The sequence below is a fragment of the Semicossyphus pulcher genome, unplaced genomic scaffold, assembly GCF_022749685.1.
Source record: "Semicossyphus pulcher isolate SPU_LCO1_2020_fin unplaced genomic scaffold, fSemPul1.0.p SCAF_17, whole genome shotgun sequence".
Lineage (NCBI taxonomy): Eukaryota > Metazoa > Chordata > Actinopteri > Labriformes > Labridae > Semicossyphus > Semicossyphus pulcher.
In genome coordinates, this window is record NW_027211681.1 from 23075590 (window position 1) to 23093362 (window position 17773).

Sequence of the window (17773 nt, forward strand, 5' to 3'; positions counted from 1 at the left end):
GAAATCTTAAACTAGGAAGATTTTGAAGCTGTTAACACGGATTGTTCAGAGAATATTTTGATGGGAACAGAATAGTAACAGGAAATTGTCCAGCATAGTCTGCATGTTTTTTTAACTTTCAAGAACTCAAACTGTTTTTATTTTCTAAAGAGAGCAGATAAGTGTGTTAAACTAAACACTAAAGTTGGGTCCTGCCCTTTCCTTTTTGGTTTGTAGTTGTAGACTGCCATCTCAATCAGAGAGCAACGTGTCTGAAAACACAAGGGAGAAAGTTGTTTAGTTACAGATACAGATTCACAGATAACTTTGACATGATACAGTAGAAATAGCACAGGTATTAATAATAATAATAATAATCATCATAATATTTTTTATTTATATAGCGCTTTAAAAAGTACTTAGAGACACTTTACATGTTGAAAACAAAGATAGAATTAACAGTATAAAACAATCAAGGTGCAGTCATTACAGGTAAATATGTACGTATATAAAAGAAAACAATTACAATTATTAAATATTAAAAGTGCAATATATTAAAAAACAAAAAGCTGTGTTGTATCTCTTAGAACTGTATAAATAGAATACAAATAAATGGTCATGGCAATATTTTATATTTTATTCAACTTAACACAAACTCTTAAAGTTCTAATGTGTTAGAGAGGAGCTATCATGGCGCCGCCTGTTATCAAACGGAGAAGATGAGAGCTCAAAGTAGCGCGCGGTTCTTTGCATCCCTCGTGAGTGTCTTCACCGTTGCCAGGACAACCGAAGGGGGCTGACCCCGGCCACGTGACAGCTAACTACTCCGCTGCTGCTCCGCTGCTGCTGTTGTAGCGGTGTGTGTATGTGTGTCTGCTGTCTCTCTCACAGTTTGGCTGTGGTCGGCCCGAGCACACAGCAGAGCTTGACGTCTGGAGGGAGGAAAACACAGACACAGGTAGCTTACTACGGGCATGAAAGATGGAGCTCTCGGCGGTGGGAGATCGCGTTTTCGCCGCGGAAGCCATACTGAAACGCCGCGTTCGTAAGGTGAGCTACAACCGCCGTCGTCCCGCGTGTTTTGACTTCCCGCAGATGTTGGCCGCGGTCAACATAGCACGGCACGGCACTACTCCAGCCCATAGGCTCGAGTTTGCTTTCTTGCGCCTATGCAATGTTATGGAGGCCTTGTTGGCTGGCGGATGCCTTAACCCGAATAGCCAGAGCTAGCTAGTAGCAAACGAGCGAGGCTATCAGTCATGGCTCGTATGTTCAGACATTAGCAGGGTAATAAAAACAGCCACACAAAGAAGGGGCTAGCTGTAGAACAAGGCAGCCGACGGGACGAGGGCTGTGCTATGAAATGGAGGGGCCCGTTTTCTCTGCCAGCTAATGGTAGCTAAAGCTATACGGCCACTGTCTGCATTTTACAGCCTGTGGAGGAGTCTGTAGAAACCACATTAAAGGCTGTTGCAGACTGCTACTTTCTGCTGCAGCTTGTGAAAGGTGTTCCTCAAAACATTAGTGCGTGCACTCATCTTCTGATGATGAAATAAAAAGTAGTGGTTGCCTAAGGACTTCTACTAGTGTGTCATTGTTTAATCACACAACTATGGTTTGTATACTTGTACATACATAAGATATTAACACCATAACCAGTTACTCAGGCTAGAACTTCATAGTCTCACCCTCTTCCTGTGAAATGAAATCCATGCACTTGCACAAAAGCAGGTTTAGGTTTGAGAAAGGCTCCTCACTCAGATGTTAAGTGACTCATCCTTTATGAAGATGATGTCCAAGTCCCTATATAATGTATACAAAAAAAACCTTGAGAAAATGCACAATATCTGACGTTAAATATGGATGATATTATTGGCAGAGATTGTAAGTTACAGAGCCGGGATGAGCTCACATCAAGATAAGAACAGTGAAGGCACTCTAAGCGAATTAGATGAAATCCACAACGATCAGTACAATTTGTTTTTTGAAACATAATCAAATTCAAGAGTGACATTTTCCAGACTGAACAGCAAAAAGGATGACGCTGCTGCCAGTGCATTTTACATTTAAGGGATTTTCTTCTAATAGTTGTCTTGCATGAGCAGTTTTTGGTAATTCACAATCTGTCTTTCTCTTGCAGGGAAGACTTGAATACCTGGTGAAATGGAAAGGATGGGCCATGAAGTAAGTGCTTCTCCTTACTTTGGCTTTAGGCATCTGTTTACTGTCCTCCCTTTCATTATGATGACTATTGGTAAGATCCACCTTGGTGCATATTTTTTCTTGTAGTAAAGTTCCTTATTTGTTTTCCTGATTTTGCTCCATCATGTTTAGGCACAGCACTTGGGAGCCAGAGGAGAATATTCTGGACGATAGGCTGATACTGGGCTTTGAGCAAAAGTAAGTAAAGCCAGTACATAATGAGAGTACATAAACCATGTGCAGCACTATTGTAAAAAGACTAATGTGTGCTCTAAGGATGCCATTGTCTGCTTGTGACTTCTAATGTTTAAAGCATGTCCATTTTGTTAATTTAAATTAATTGTCAACATTTCTACATATCCATATTTTACAACTTACGTGTCTTATACTGCATGTGCTTGCTTGTGCTCTAAATCTTTTAGTGTCTTTACATTCCTCCTCCTCTTCCCTTCCTGATTGTAAAAAACAACCATCTGAGCTGAAGTCCTTTATGTCTGCTTTCAATCCACTTAAAAGCCTGTGCTCCTCACAGAGAGTGAATGTTTACAGTAAATTTAAATGGACAGGAAACAAAAGTTGACACCATCAAACACACAAAACTAAAAAGACACATCAAAAGGAAACTAAAATGGACACGTGCAGACAGAGAATTGTGATGCATTCCAGTGTGGCTTCAAACGTTCCCTGTGCCTGACTGCTCTACTTTCACACAACCACTGCTTTCATCACTGTCTTTTCTTTTGTTTTTTGTATTTGCTCTTGTATATTTGTTCTTTTTATATACTCCTTTAACTTTTGTAGTCTGCATCGCTGTAACTATCTTTTCCTTTTTATAGGGAACGGGAAAGGGAAATGCATGGGCCAAAGAAACGGGGCCCAAAACCCAAAAACTTTGTTATGAAGGTACAGATTTTGATGCTTGTTCTAATGTTTATGTATAACATGAGCCTTTTGATCTCTATTGGTATTCATGGACACTGCAGCACATCAGCAGTGATTGAAAGGTCAATAATGCACAAATGTAAAACTAGCCATCCGGTGGCACACAATGACCATCGTCTTCCATCTTTGATTAGACACACAGCCAGTTACGTTTTCACACAACAATTTGGAGCAGGCACGGTGCCGTCAGGTACATACAGATGACAAATTAAAGGAAAAACCTGAAGGCTTAAGCCCTGCATTGAGAGGATGTGGTGGCTCTGTTATGCTGTGGGGGGCAATTTGCTGGCATAAGTTTAGTCCACTTGTCACCATAAAGGGAATGGTCCCTACAAATATTATGAAGTTGTTCAGTCTGACCAAATTTATCAAATGAGTGGTTTCTTGGGGATGACAATGCCCCCATCCATAGGGTATGATTGCCCAATGAATGATGTAATAAGTAAGTAAATGACGTGAATAATAGGCTATGGCCTTTTCAATCACAAATCTCAACCTGGTTCAAAACCTATGAGAAATTTTGGACCGTTATTTCCGATAATGCTCTCCCACCAAAAGAGGAAGTGTCTTTTGGAAGAATGGAGTTTATCCCTCCAGTATAGTTCAGCGACTTGAAGAGTCAATGCAAAGGTGCATTGAGGCTGTTCTTGGGGCATGTGGTGGCCCAGCACTCTAGATATTTAGAGCCATTTGACTTACAGCATACAAAAGTTCTTTCCAAGTTTAAAACAGTTTTTCTGTCTATCATGATTGTGCCACATTTTTGGAAGCCAATCAATCTCAATAAGAACCTTTGCTCATACTGCAAAGGCATATAGAGACCATTTAGAATCACAACAACAGATATCTTTGGACCTGCAAAATGTCCAAATCGTGCTTTTAAAGTTGACATGGGTATTGTGCATACTTTATTTTCATATTGACAAATTGTACTAATTGTGATGAAGAAGGTAGGTTTATATGCCATTCATATAATTGCATAAAATATTTTCATTTGTTTTTATTTTGTACCATTTCCAGCAGGCCCGTGTCCAAAAAGGGGGGACCAGCAGCCGGGCCTCAAATGCCCGCCAGACCACATCGCGCTCCTCTTCGTCCACTTCCAGCCGAGCAGCTCCTTCCTCCTCCTCCACTGCCTCACCTCATCATTTAGCTTCTACATCCTCCTCTTCCTCAACTGTAGCACCCTCTCCTAAACTCAATTCCCTTGCAGCCACCCACAAGCTGAAGAAAGACATTCACCGTTGCCACCGGATGTCCAGGCGCCCTCTGCCACGCTCAGACCCTATGGCATCAAGTTTCTCCAACCCTGGGGGCTTCCCCGCCCGCCCGCACGTCTCCCCCTTCTCTGAGACCGTCCGCATCCTCAACCGTAGAGTCAAACCACGGGAGGTCAAAAGGGGTCGGATCATCCTCAACCTGAAGGTCATTGACAAGCCAGGTAGGGGTGGCGCAGCTGCAGGAAGCAGGAATGTTACAGGTGGACGCCAAAACATCCCTTCCCGCAATCGCATCATCGGGAAGAAGGGTGAGGCACCCTATAGACCTTTTCAGCCGCCCCTGAAGATGCTTGGTTTTCCAATGTACGGGAAGCCATTTGGGCTGCAGTGTGGAGGCCCTGTACCCTTTCCCTCCCACCCAGGGTCATGCTCCAGCACAGGGGCCAGGGACACCCGCTCCTCTTCCTCCCAGTACCAGTCGCCTCCATCCCCTTCTAGCTCCAGCGGTTCTGAAGGAAAATCTACCACCAAAGCTGCAGCCGTTCAGTCCCAGGCATCTAAACGAGCCTCTCCTTCCACAGAGGGTAAAAAGTCCAGTAGACCTCACACAGAGACCCAGAAGGTCCAGAGCACCAAGTCGCCTGCTCCTGCCCAATCCTCAGATGCTGACCCCACAGCGTCAGGGTCTCCTTTCCTCCCCTCGTCACCCTCTTCTTCCTTAGAGGATGAAGAGGAGGAAGGGGCTCTGGATTCTTCACAGGGAGGCAGGAAGAATCCTCGCCAACACAGGGCTAAGCACCAGCTGCCTGCCACCCCTTCCTCTGCTACCCCTGGGGACCAGAGTTCCGCCCCAACTGAACCCCAAAGGGTCCCCGCTGAAGGAGACCCCGACTGGCACCCCGAAATGGCCCCGAGCTGCAAGGATGTAGTGGTCACTGACGTCACCACCAACCTAGTCACCGTCACCATTAAAGAGTTCCCCTCCCCTGCCTCTTGCCCTGCCTCACCCTCTGCCAGCCCTGAAGAAGCCTCCTCCCCTCCCCCCAGCATAACCTCAGATGACCCATCCCTCCCCAAGCCATAGGAGATCAGATGTTATGAAGTTGATTGCCATTGATGATGAAAAATATCACACCAGTGTTGCCACCTCAGCCCCCCTCATACCTTCCTGAAAGGTGTGTCCATATTTGTCAAATGAAATGTAATGTGACTTAATACCGCCCAGCTATTGAATAGTAAAAAAGAGCATATTTTTTTTAGAGAAGAGTTGTATAAATTCAAAAGGGGGGCAGCTAATACGCCCTTCGTGTCTCTTAAATTGCCATATTTGACCACTTGCACAGCAATGACTCTTTCGAATCAAACTTTGATGGAGATTATGATGATGGAGTATTTGTTATTTTTTAATTGCTTCAGGCATGCTGAGTTTAGCTTGTTCGGTCACCCATCTTCTTTGTTTGGGGAGCTCTTGTCAAGCACACTTGGTGTATTTGAAAGAAACAAATACTTTTTCGGATTCACGTCCACTTGTGGAGGCGGTCATTGACGGCCTTCAGGTGTTTTGCCAATTTTCTGCCCCCTTGTCTCATTGGAGGTCCAGCTTGTTAGTGATAAATGAGGAGATGTGTTCTTGTACTTAACACAGTTGGACTCTCATATATTGCATCAATACAGCGAGGTAATTGCAATGCACTTGACTGCATATAAAAAGACGACCTATGTTATGTAGTTCATCAATTTTTCAAAGGCCTTTTCCTCTTGCTGTCTTGAACGCACATGCATATACATACAGAATGAGTAAGTATTTATATGCACGCACAACCCTAAAAGCTGCAAAATAATATACAAAAACATTAGTTTTAAGCTGTCCTTGCCGTCTTTCCCTGCTTGCCTTGTTTTCTCAGTGACCCACCTCTTTCTTTGACTATGTGATGTCCTCCAAGACTCTAAACTGGCCTGCAATTAGTTGTGAAATTGTTCCTACATGCCAGATAACTTCTCAACTCGTCAAGGTCTAGAAGGTCCATGAGCTGAGCACAGTTCAGGCTGGAAAAAAAAACAACTGCAGCTAAAAATAGCAGTTTGTTGAACCCTTGAGCTACTTGGCAGGTGTTTGAAGGTTGTGGAAAATGTATCCAGGCAGTTTGAGCTTGTAAAAATCAATAGCGCTGGTGAGTTTGTCTGTTTAACTTCCTCTTTGGCAGGAAGTGCAAACTTGTTCACACCCTGTTTTGCTCATTTGGATGTTTCTGCTTCGGCTCTTAATTAACAGTGTAAGCTTTTTTTAAAGTTAATAGAAGCAGCTTATGTAGCATTGGACGGTTTATTTTGCTATCAACAGGGCTAGAGAAACCAAACCAGCCCAAGACTGTGCCAATTTAGGACAAAGGTTGTAACTAACCCTGTTTTAGGCATGGTAATGGGTTACTGTACCAGTTGCTTTTGGATGTGAACAGATATCCAGTTGAAGTGTTGGTATCTCTGAAACTAAGAAGGAAGGAATGTCGTCTTCACACCTGAAATGTAAATGTTTTTGCAGATGATGTGGTTCTGTTAGATTAAATAAACTGTGACCTCCAGCAAGAACTGGGGTGGTGAGCTGCCAAGTAGGAAGCGTTCAGAATACGAGTCAAGCAAGTCTGAGGCCATGGTTCAGTACAGGCAAACGTTTAGGAGTGAGTTACTGTCTCATGTGAAGGAGTTCTTGGGTTCTTGTTCACCAGTAAGGGTCGACTGGATTGTGAGATAGCCTGATGGGTCGGTGCACTGTCAGCATCAATGCAGACGTTATACTGAACCGCCCTGCTGAAGACGGACCTGACCCGTAGGGCAAAGCTTTCGGTTTTCACGTCAATCTATGTTCCAACCCTCACACATGGTCATGGGCTTTGGGTAGCGACCCGAAGGATGAGATTGCAGACCACCAGTCAAGCTACTGTCAATTGTCATCCTCCCATTTTGTAATAACATGCAGATATGCCTTTTCGAAGGTCAGCCAATGTCTGTAGCGATGCTGCTTGTAGCTTCAAACTGTGTCCTATATCTTTGATCTTTGTTCCCAGCCAGCCAACCATGGCCTCCTGAAACAGAAATTCAGAAATTCAAGTAAAATTCAGTAAAACTTTAACTCGCCTTTTGCACTGTGTTTCAGCCACGAGGGCTTGCGTGAATTCATGAAGAGTAACAAGAACTTCACAGAACCAGTCCACTCCGTTGTGTCTATGTATTTTCTGACTCTGTGGGCGAGGCACCATATCTTGGCGTTAGAGCCTGACTTTGAACCTGGTCGCTTCCTGACTTGCAGTTTCAAGGTGCTTGTGATTCGTGAGCATGTGCTGTGGAATCTACAAGGACTTAGACCCAATGTAATTTCTAAAACACAGATATCTGTACATGAATGCTGAATCGGCGAGTTATAAGAGTTTTTGTGTTGATCGCATCTGAGTAGGCTTTGGTTGATGTTTCCAAGAAGTCAATACATTCTGATTTGCAATCTTGGAACCCGTTAGGAACCCACCTGCTAACTGATGTAGATTTAGCTTTATGGTAATTCTGTAAACTCATATCTGCAGAAGAATGCAGATACAAATCCTATTGTTGACGTAGTCTCTCAACTCAGACTTTGCGTCTCCAGCTGCTTAACTATAAAGATTGGCCAAGAAAAAATGAGCAAGTCTTGGCCTGGATTTCTGTTACATGTAATCCTGATGTCTGATGGCAAAACCGGACGCCCAGGAATAGTGTCCAAATGACAAGGGTTCTTAAACTCGTCCCGGGGGTCTATTAATATCCCAGACTCAAACATAAACATTTCAGGCAAATTATATTTGGTCTGTTCCTAATGGGTTGATCCACTCTGTACTTCTCCAGACACTTTAAGTTCAAGTATTATGTTTCCTGCTTTGCTGCTTTTACATTTTTCCGAGGCAAAAACCTACGTGTTGCTTTTTGACTACATGGCAAAGGATGTCGGCACAGTTTTTCTGTTTCTTCAAGTAATCTGGTGGTTAGAGAGAACTCCTGATCTCAAAGTGCAATCAGTCGCCCTCGTGTTCTTGACCATGAAGCTCATCCGAGCTCCTTCACTGTAGGTTGTTTCCAGCTACTTGCCTGAAAGCTTGAAATTGTTGAAAAAAATGTTAAACCTTCAAGTGCGTCTGAAGAAACTAAGCCCTTTATACACCAACTCTGAACCCTTTTCTGGAGCGGCCTGCTCTGTGTACACTTTTCCAGACCATGGCTCTTTCTGTGGTGCACCTTTTTTGTGTTAGAATATATTAAAATCTTCCGCATATGTTGCCTTATAGCTGCTCCATTCAACCCCAGCTGCAATCTAGGTGACGTTTACCTCGTCTTACTCCGCTCTTACATGCTGAAAAATACATTAAACCTCCGTACCTGCCATGACTGCAAAGGTTAAGATGAGAGATCACAGTATCACTAACATTAAAAGCCTTCACGGGCTTCTGATGTCTTATTTTCCATAGTTGCAATCGCAACTTTCTCTGTGTATTTGTTCACTCAGACAAGGAGGATTTCCTCTCCTGTTATGTACTGGATGGTTCTACTCGTTGTTGTCAAACTGTTTCAATACTCTCATAGGTTACACGTGGAAGGATTTATTCCAAAGTGGGACATCCATTATGTGAAGAAAGTGAGTCTCTCTTACGTAATTGGTGGATTTAAATTGAGGTACTTTAAAAATGGTCAGTTCTTAATTTTAATCCTCAGAAGTGAAAAAAAGAAACGAATGAAGTAAAGGATTATTTTCTTCTCTAATGGATGAATGATTTGGAATAGATTTTTTCATCTACTATATCTTTAATATCTTTAAGTGGTGGATAGAAGTGACTCTTGCAGTTGGTAGATGTGTAAGGTATTAGGCTGCTAGGCAATGTGTCCAACAGTTGATAGCAAAATGTCTTTTCTTTTTTTGTTCTCATATGGGGTAGCACAACTCAACTTAGTGGCCTATCTTTCAACCAAATAGGGCTCTTGATTTTATTATTTTACTTTTTTAAGCCTTTTTTCCCTCTTTGAATCGTTTTACATTGATATGTGATGTAATTTCAAGTGCTGCATTTATTTGGCACGAATTGGAAAAAAAGGAAGGATCCTCATTTTAATGTATGGGAAAAGATGCTTAATGAATTGTGCTTTTTAAGGTTGTTTTTCCTTTGTACTGTACTTTAATACTTTTTTTGAAATATGCATAATGATGTTAATATGACGCTGTTTATTTGAACGCCATTTTTTTAAAAAAGTCGATTATGGGTTTGATCAGAAGGCAAACTGATTTTAATGTGTCAAGACTGCAGTGTTGTCTGCTTTAATGCTGATATGAATTATGTACATTGTATTGATGGTAATGAGGAGGAGGTGGAGGATAATGATCACATTCTAATGTATCTGAACTTCTGAAGCATGTTTTGCAAACCCTTATTGTACAGATTATGTATTCAGTGTCATGTTACCTGTAACTATTGTTGCTTTCTGTGTGTGTTTCTTGTACAAAGCTTTTAATTAAAAGCTCTTTAAAAGCATTCGGTCTCGTTGTACTTTTGTGTTGTCTCATATTTTGATGTACAGTGTCGATTTCTTTCTCTTTCGTTGACAAATGTTCCTAACAGTTTGTGTTATTGGTTACTTTTCTGTTTCTGTCTTTCATTTGTATCATGAACAGGTTCAGCCAGAAAGGGAACGTTACACAGTTTGAGGCCGACCTGCATGTAAGTCCAATATTCCCTCTCCTCTTAGCTCTATTGTTCGTCTCCGTTAACTTCCAGGCAACTTGTATATGTTGTAATGGTAAATACATTAAAGAAGCCAGAGGCAAATGTACTCGATATAAAATACTTAATAGTTATTACTCTCCGACAAGGCTCTATAATAATATGGGTCTAATTAAATACGGTTTATGTTGGAAAATACAAGGCGGTATGTACATGCACGCTTTATGGGAATGCCTCTTGCTTTCCCCTTTATGAAGGAGTGTTTTGGATTATGTGGATGAATGGTTGGAATGTGAACTTCCCAGATCACCAAGGTTGAGTCTCCTTGGGGACAAAGCCTTGGTGCCACAGTTAAGTAAATTTGCATTTAGAGTGTTAACAACTGGCTTAATAACCCGTGTTAGACTGATTCTGAGATGTTGGAAAGAACCTGAAACCCCTACACTGAACATGTGGAAGGAACAAATGATGGGAATCGCTGCGTGTTGAGAAGATTGAACTCAAAAAATGATATGATGAAAGAACAGTGGGATAGCTGTAGTGGGTTTATATCTAAAAAGGAGCAGCCTAACCTTATCATGAACCTGGTGGTCCGATACATTACATATGAGTTTGTTGTGAACTATTGCTCGCTGCATTGTTGTAACTAAATGATTGGCCTTCTTATGTGAATGTCTGCTAGGTGTCCTGCCTGGTCCTTTTGTTTGTTAGTTATTCTTTTCTTTTGTCTTAGTTTGTTTATTGTTTTCTTTTTAATTTTGTTGTTGTGGGCTCAGTGTTAGAGTTGGTCGCCTCTCAACTGCTACAGTCACATGTTGAAGTGTCCTTGGGCAAGACACTGAATCCCACGTTGCTCTCTGTGGCGTAGGTATGAATGGGCATAGATCTGATTGGAGATTGCCGCTTAGGCCTTTCCCATCAGTGTGTGAATGTGACATGTGGTGTAAAAGCAGCTTTGAGCAGTCGGAAGACTAGAAAAGTGCTATGTAAGTACAGTCAATTTATCGTTGTTATAAAGCTCAATAAAATCTCAAATTATATTTTAAAAAAACTTCCAGGGAACTCCTGGTGGAAAGATCCGTCTCTAAAGGAGCTAAATGCTCGTCTATGCTTACCATCTAGATGCTAGCTGTGTCTGTTGGCCGTATGATGCTGAGCAGGCATTGTACAGTTGGTTTATCAGAGCTCTCATGCTCATATTATCTGCAGCTTTGTGAGAGACGCATTTCTGCTCCTAGAGATCTCTCAATCGAAATGATAAGACATTTGATGAAGTAGCGTGGGAATAGGAGTTGTTGTCCTCATTCATCCAAAACTGAAAATCAAAAATGACTCTTGCAGGAATCATGTTCAGACGTGGTAATCTTCTTCATGTTATGTTTATTAATGCTGTTTAATTTCACTCTATGAAGTAGCTGAAGGCAACATTAGCTGATGTAAACAGTTCGTCAGCTTCCTCCCTCCCTGACGTATCACCTGATGTTTCCAGTGTTTCCATGGAAGACAGGCGACCGCATGAAATGCCACCTTTCCTTGGGATTATGTAAGTACACAGCTCAATAACTTATATGATACAGGTCTCGTCTTTTGAAGGCACTTGTATTAGGAAATGTTGCATATTTTACATTTTAAAAGTGAACCGAAAATAAAAGAAAACAACAATAAACTGCTAATAGGTAGTCTCCCAAGGTATGTTAGTACTTCTAGTAAGACCTTTCACATTACACATAGTTATTTGATCTATTTTTATTATAAAAATATTGAATACTGCAGTTTTAAAGCCTGAATCTGCAGGCAATGCACAGTGTAGACAGGATTTATAAAAAATATACAACTTTTTAAAACATCCTGGAAAAAAAAAATAGAGTACAAATATTAAAACATTCATTCTTATATTTCTTCTGCTACTCACGATGTAAAACTCCTTGTGTAGTTCCCAGGTGTCCCACAGAGAGGAGCTGTTGAGCCACTGGTGCATCACAGCGACCTGTGTCCGTGTTTTCAGAGGGATTGTGAAGGCTGGGGGTGATTTTGAGGTCATCACGCCCTGGTGTTCATCGCCGAGGGCTTTGATGCTGTGATAAAGACATACATCCAGTTCAAACAGCTTTCTTCTTTGCACAGACGGTGTTTTATTTATTTCTCTTCTGTTCAGATTGCTGTAATGGATGTAAAAAGGCGAGAGTTGACACAGAGAGGTGATAGACAGACAGCCCCTTGTCAGGTTTCCCGTGCTCCCTCTCTTTATCTTTCTGGCAGGGGACCGCTGGGCTTACGAGCCAGATGGAACTGAAATAGTCATCGTGGTTTGAAGCGAGTGGCCCACATCTGTGTGTTTATGCATGAAACATCAGCCACCTCTGGAGATTAATCCACAATCTGGGCTGCTGGTCTCTGCAGGGAGGCCTGACAGGAGTTTAAACCTCTGACTGACCGTGTTAGTTATTGAAGCTTCATTTCAAGCCAGTGATCTGAACATTTTCATGTGCTGTTTTTTCCTTTAGAGCCTGACTTGTATCTAAAAATTTCAAAGACGTAGTCTGACCCTTTTTGCAAATAAGCATGTTCACTTTATTGTCTTTAACAACATAGTTCTATGATCAAATCTCCATAAAGCACCTCAAGTTAACACATCTTGTTTGTAGAATCCATACAGAAACCAAAGCCACCCTAGGCAAAGGTCTCGCCACCCAACTTACCATCCGACTGAGCACGACGTTTTGGGTCATTCATCACCAATGCTTGTTTGGTGATTATGGACAGTAGAAATTGGTTGGCTTAAAAAAAAAATCGCATTGAATAAACATTAGGACTCTCAAACAGGTGTTGCAGCTCTTCACAACATTCTTTCATCATTTAATCTAAAGTTTGGCCTTTTGAAAGAAAGAATAAAAATGCATTATTTTTTATCTTTGTTTTGGGACGACAGTATATTTATATTACAGTACATCAATGCAGAGTTTTAGCTCCCCTGCCATCCACACATTCTTCTGATTTAAGAACTTTGTACAAATGGGAGAGGTTAAGGAGCGCATTCAGAAGCAGTTAGTAATGTAACTGGGGGAGACTTAAGAGAAGGAAAAAAAAAGAAAAGACAAAAGCAAAAACCAACCAAAAATTCAATCACTGAGACTTTCCAAAAAAACACAATATTACAGAGTTATTCAGATGGATAGATACTTCTTTATTGATCCCCGAGGGAAATGTCGGCATCCAGTAGCTTATACAAGACATATGACATCACACATCTGTCACCCCAACCCCCCACACCCCCTTAAACCCGTAAGAAATAATAATTAGAGACTAAATAAAATGGAAATAAAAATAAAGGCTATTAAAATTACAACTAAACACTGCAACATTGAGTAGTGGCTGCATGGAGGTAGTGCACATTTAAACATGATGAGCAGAGTAAGTGCAAAAACAATACGGTGCAAATGTGCATCAAGATTTATAACTAAGTTGGCGTTATATTGTCATAATGCTTTAAGTCCTGGTGTTAATCCACTTTTCAGTCTGTGCGTTGTTTGCTTGCTTCCCCCTTGCCATCACTGAGAGTTGTACAGTCCTATGGCCAGGAGGACAAAAGAGTCAGGAAGCAACCAGCACCTTGTGATCGCTTTACCAGCTGAGATCAAAACACCAGACAGATATTTATCAGGTCGCTCTGCCTGAAAATCCACCCTTCCTTAAAAACATAATGTGAAAAATTGCAAGGGCAGACCAGTGTTAAATACGGTTTCCAGTGCTTTGTGAAATTCTGTCCATAAAGGCCTCATTACTGGGCACCCCCGAAATACATGGCAGTGATTGGCCTCTCGAGATCCACACTGTCTCCAACATTCAGCATCTCCTCCGGCAAAATGAGCCTTCTGTTTTGGTGTGATAAAGAAACAGATAAAACGCTTCCACCCAAACTCCTGCCACATGTGAGAATGTGTGCATACCACTGGAATTTACAAACACCCAAACAATCATTAATGGATATTCAAAGATTCTTTAGAGGCCTTTATACAATATCAAAATGCATTTTTATGATAGATTATGCTTACAAACCAATTACTTGAGACAAGTCTGTAAACTCATTTTAAAAACATGTTAAAGTAAGAAGAAGGAACATGAACCAAACTAAAATAACGGCAGATTTTAGGGTAAAACGCTACAAAAGTATTGAACAATACAGCTGCTAATAATAATTAAAGCAAAGAAATAAGATAAGATAGAGCTTGATTAATCCTGAAGGAACTTCTAGTGCCAGATTGCTCCAAAAATACAGTGCAAGATTAGAGAAATACAAAAAAACCCTCAAATATAAGTGAAAGTATAAGAAATAAAGTGTATGGGTTAATGCAAAAGAGACAGTGCCTAATAGAATATTACAATAGATCATCTAAAAGTAAGAAAGTAATGGTGGCAATTAAATTGACAGTTGTACAGTAGTAAAAACGTATTGCACAAGATTATGAATTGATCAAATGAAAATCTGTCACTTTCTCAATGACTGAACATCCACAAATGTATCATTACAGTTTCATGCCAAGCAGAGCAAGACCGGACTACAAATCTCAGTCCTCATCTTAAGCAGCCCTATGAACATTATCTGACTCACCACTGACCAAAGTACAAGTAGAACATTCCTTTCAAAGACCTTGGAGGGAATAAAGTCAGAAGTAATAAAGATGAAAAGGACTTTTTATTTTGCAGTTTTTTATTCCAGCCTCTTCACTTTAAAAACTCATGTCTCATACTGAAATATTCAGTCTTGTTCACAAGGTTAGGCTGTGTCAGGGAAAAAAAACTAACTCTAAACTTCTAAAACATCAGTCCTTCAAAATCAAACACTGACAGCATCCTTCCAGACTTTAAAAATGGAGAAATGAATCAGAGAAGATGAGGCGAAGTTCTTTACAGCTGGATCAATTGGAAACAAGTGCAATGCAGTCACAAAACATGTACTTCACATTTTCTTTTTAGCCATGTGAGTGAAGCTCTATAGAGAGGTTGGACAGTCCGTTGGCTTGTCCGGATATTACCTCTAGCAAGCTGACTTTGGCGTTTGAAATCAATGTCTCAACAACAATTGCATGAATTGCCATGAAACTTGGTACAGAACAAGTTCTCGAGCAAAGAATGAATTGCACAAAAATGTTGTTGATCCCTTAATTTTTCATCTTGCTCTTGTGCTCGCAATTATTTTTCAATGCCATTATTTTGAGATCACAAATGTATCATTTTATTATCTCCAATAACAAAGCTGTTATCATGAGGAAACAAAAGGTTGTTTCTTCTTATAACAATGATAATCAGAGAAAAGGAGTACCTTGCATAGCAAATGCATATCGACTGATTTAAGCTGAAAACGTCACATCAAAGGCGAGCCACAAAAAATGTGCATTAGGATGTGGTCCCTTTTTAAAGGAGCAATTCACCCCTGGAAAAGGCCGCTGTCAGTCAAAGCTGGTGTTCTCTGTAATCGATAGAAGCAATAATATTTGAAATTGGCGCCATAGCTGTGGGGAAAGTTGTACAAACAGCTCGTGGTTTCACCCATCCTACATTCCTACAACACCCAGCAGGCATTGCGCCCCTCCCTCTGAAAGGAACGGCCCAGCGAAAGATGCTGGAGTGAAATACTACGGTTTCGATGCAGGCAATGGCTCAGAGCGGTACAGAATCCTAAATGCGACCAGAATATGCCGGTGGATCGTCTAAAAAATCGAGACATGACATCAGGGGCGGGCGTCCTAGACTGAGGAAGTGTAGTTTAGCGAGCTCCCTGGCCTCCACCAGATGACGTGTTTTACATAGGCTGGTGGAGGTTTTCCAGGGCCCATTTGAGAAGCAGATAGCGTCCTCCGAAGGCACAGAGGGACACTGCATTTTTGTTTCTAATATAATGGCATTAGCTCCCCATGATAGCATGATGGGACTGATGTTGACAATCAGCGAACTGGCCCTTTAATAAAAGCCTTACAAAGGCAGAAAACTGCATTGTGTCATTTTGTTCAAAACATTCAGAGCAGTCTTTGTCATTTAAGCAGAACAATAGTTATGTATCCTCCAAGTCATGACAGTGATCTTGAGGGAGGAAAACAAAACAGATAGAGAGATAGATAGAAAGATAGAGTACCTTGATGATATCCAAGGGGAAGTTGGGTTGTAGTAGCAGCTTACAGTATCATAACATTATGTTGTTAGCAAGAAAAGGAGCCTTTTGTTGTCTTGAGATAAGAAGATTAATTAACCCGTCTTCATGAGAAAATGAGCTTTGTTTTCTCTTGCCAATGAAATAATTAATTCATGACTATGAGATAATGGCATAAAAAAGTAGCCTAATTGTAATCTCAGCCATGATGTGTATTGATTGTAGGTTCATAATCAAATACCTGAAAAAACTAAAGTCATTCCCATCAGATTCATCCAGACTTTGTGTTCTGTAAAACCTAACAGGCTATCTTAATAAATGAAGTAAAAAAGAAATTTGACGTAACTCACTGAATTAGCAGTAACTCAATAATGATTGTTGTGATACATTATGAGTGATACTTTGGAACAGTTTAAGTTGTAGTAATTGATTACAATTAGTTACATTAACTTAAGAAGTGCAGTAACTAGCAGTAGCTGGCTGCCTACAGTTGCGTTGACTGTTGTAAGTGTGGCAGCTGCAATGGTGATCATGACGGTGAATGTCCATTGACAAAAAAACAAAAAATTGTTCATAAAAATTGTAATATAAAATATTAGCAGCAAGAAAATCCAATGTAATAAGGTGTGCCTAATTTGTCCAAGTGACTATTAACATCTGGCATGTGACATGACATGGAAGCTATTGAAAAAAAAATATGTTTCTATAAATAGATGAAATAAATGTATTAAAAGTGCGTCTTTTACACCAAATTTTACGGTATTTACGTTAAACATTAAAGGTTTAAGGTAATTGGTTTTCTCAATTGAAAAGAGTGTTTTAAGTTGAGATAAACTACTTAACTCAGTTCATCTGACTTAATTGATGAGTTGAAAATACTCATTTTAAGTTCAGTACACTGCATGGCATGGGTACTGTTTACATAATTTAACTAAGTTACCGTAACAATAAATAAAGGAGTTGGTTTCCTCAAATGATTTGAGTTGAACTAACTTGTCAGATTTTACAGTACTTGGACGCATTAAGAGCTCACATCTTTAAAAGAAAAAGTACAGCTTACTCGAACAACGCATGTTCATTCTTAACACATCATCATTTCACGTTAAGTTCTTTTACTTACTTTTCCAGAGGTAATTGGTAATTAGTAAATATAAAAACTCTAATGGTGAAAATGAAAACGGTCATTCCTAAAATTAGCATTGTTATTGTGAGCATTTTAGCATGCTGACATTAGCAGTTAGCTCAACGTAAAGCCTTACAGAGCTGCTAGCATGGAACACAAGGTCCTTTTGTTGTCCGTCAAAGTTGTTGACATGTAGGCTATTGAGGCAAAGTTACGAAGTGAAGTTGTACTTTGTTTTTTGTGTTTTTTGTTTTAAAAGCTAATAAGAAAATATTGTAAGGCTAACAAGCTAACAGTGAACATAGTAGGCTAGCTATTATCCTTAATGTAAGCATGTTATAATTATATTAGGGTTAGGGTTATTATTGCACATTACATCTAGCATGCTGATACTCACAGTTAGCTTAAAGTAGATTCTTGCAGATCTGCT

The 17773-nt window shown here is 40.5% G+C and overlaps 1 protein-coding gene across 2 annotated transcripts; it reads left to right on the forward strand.

Annotated features, from left to right (window-relative positions):
• The first annotated feature begins 889 nt into the window (after positions 1-889).
• On the forward strand, positions 890-9886 carry cbx6a (chromobox homolog 6a). Of its 2 annotated transcripts, none has more exons than XM_069666667.1 (5): positions 890-1029; positions 2120-2163; positions 2314-2379; positions 3018-3084; positions 4144-9886. In XM_069666667.1, the coding sequence occupies exons 1-5, from the start codon at positions 961-963 to the stop codon at positions 5425-5427; spliced, it is 1530 nt and encodes a 509-aa protein (XP_069522768.1). In that variant the 5' UTR covers positions 890-960; the 3' UTR covers positions 5428-9886. The 2 variants fall into 2 exon arrangements, with proteins under 2 accessions (XP_069522768.1, XP_069522769.1); XM_069666668.1 differs by having other exon boundaries at positions 4147-9886.
• The last annotated feature ends 7887 nt before the right edge of the window (positions 9887-17773 follow it).

Bases quoted from the DNA above. Each gene is read 5' to 3' on its own strand.
- cbx6a (XM_069666667.1), top strand. From the start codon at position 961: ATGGAGCTCTCGGCGGTGGGAGATCGCGTTTTCGCCGCGGAAGCCATA. The intron at 1,030-2,119 runs GTGAGCTACAAC...TTTCTCTTGCAG, and splicing joins TGAAACGCCGCGTTCGTAAG to GGAAGACTTGAATACCTGGT. The intron at 2,380-3,017 runs GTAAGTAAAGCC...TCCTTTTTATAG, and splicing joins ATACTGGGCTTTGAGCAAAA to GGAACGGGAAAGGGAAATGC.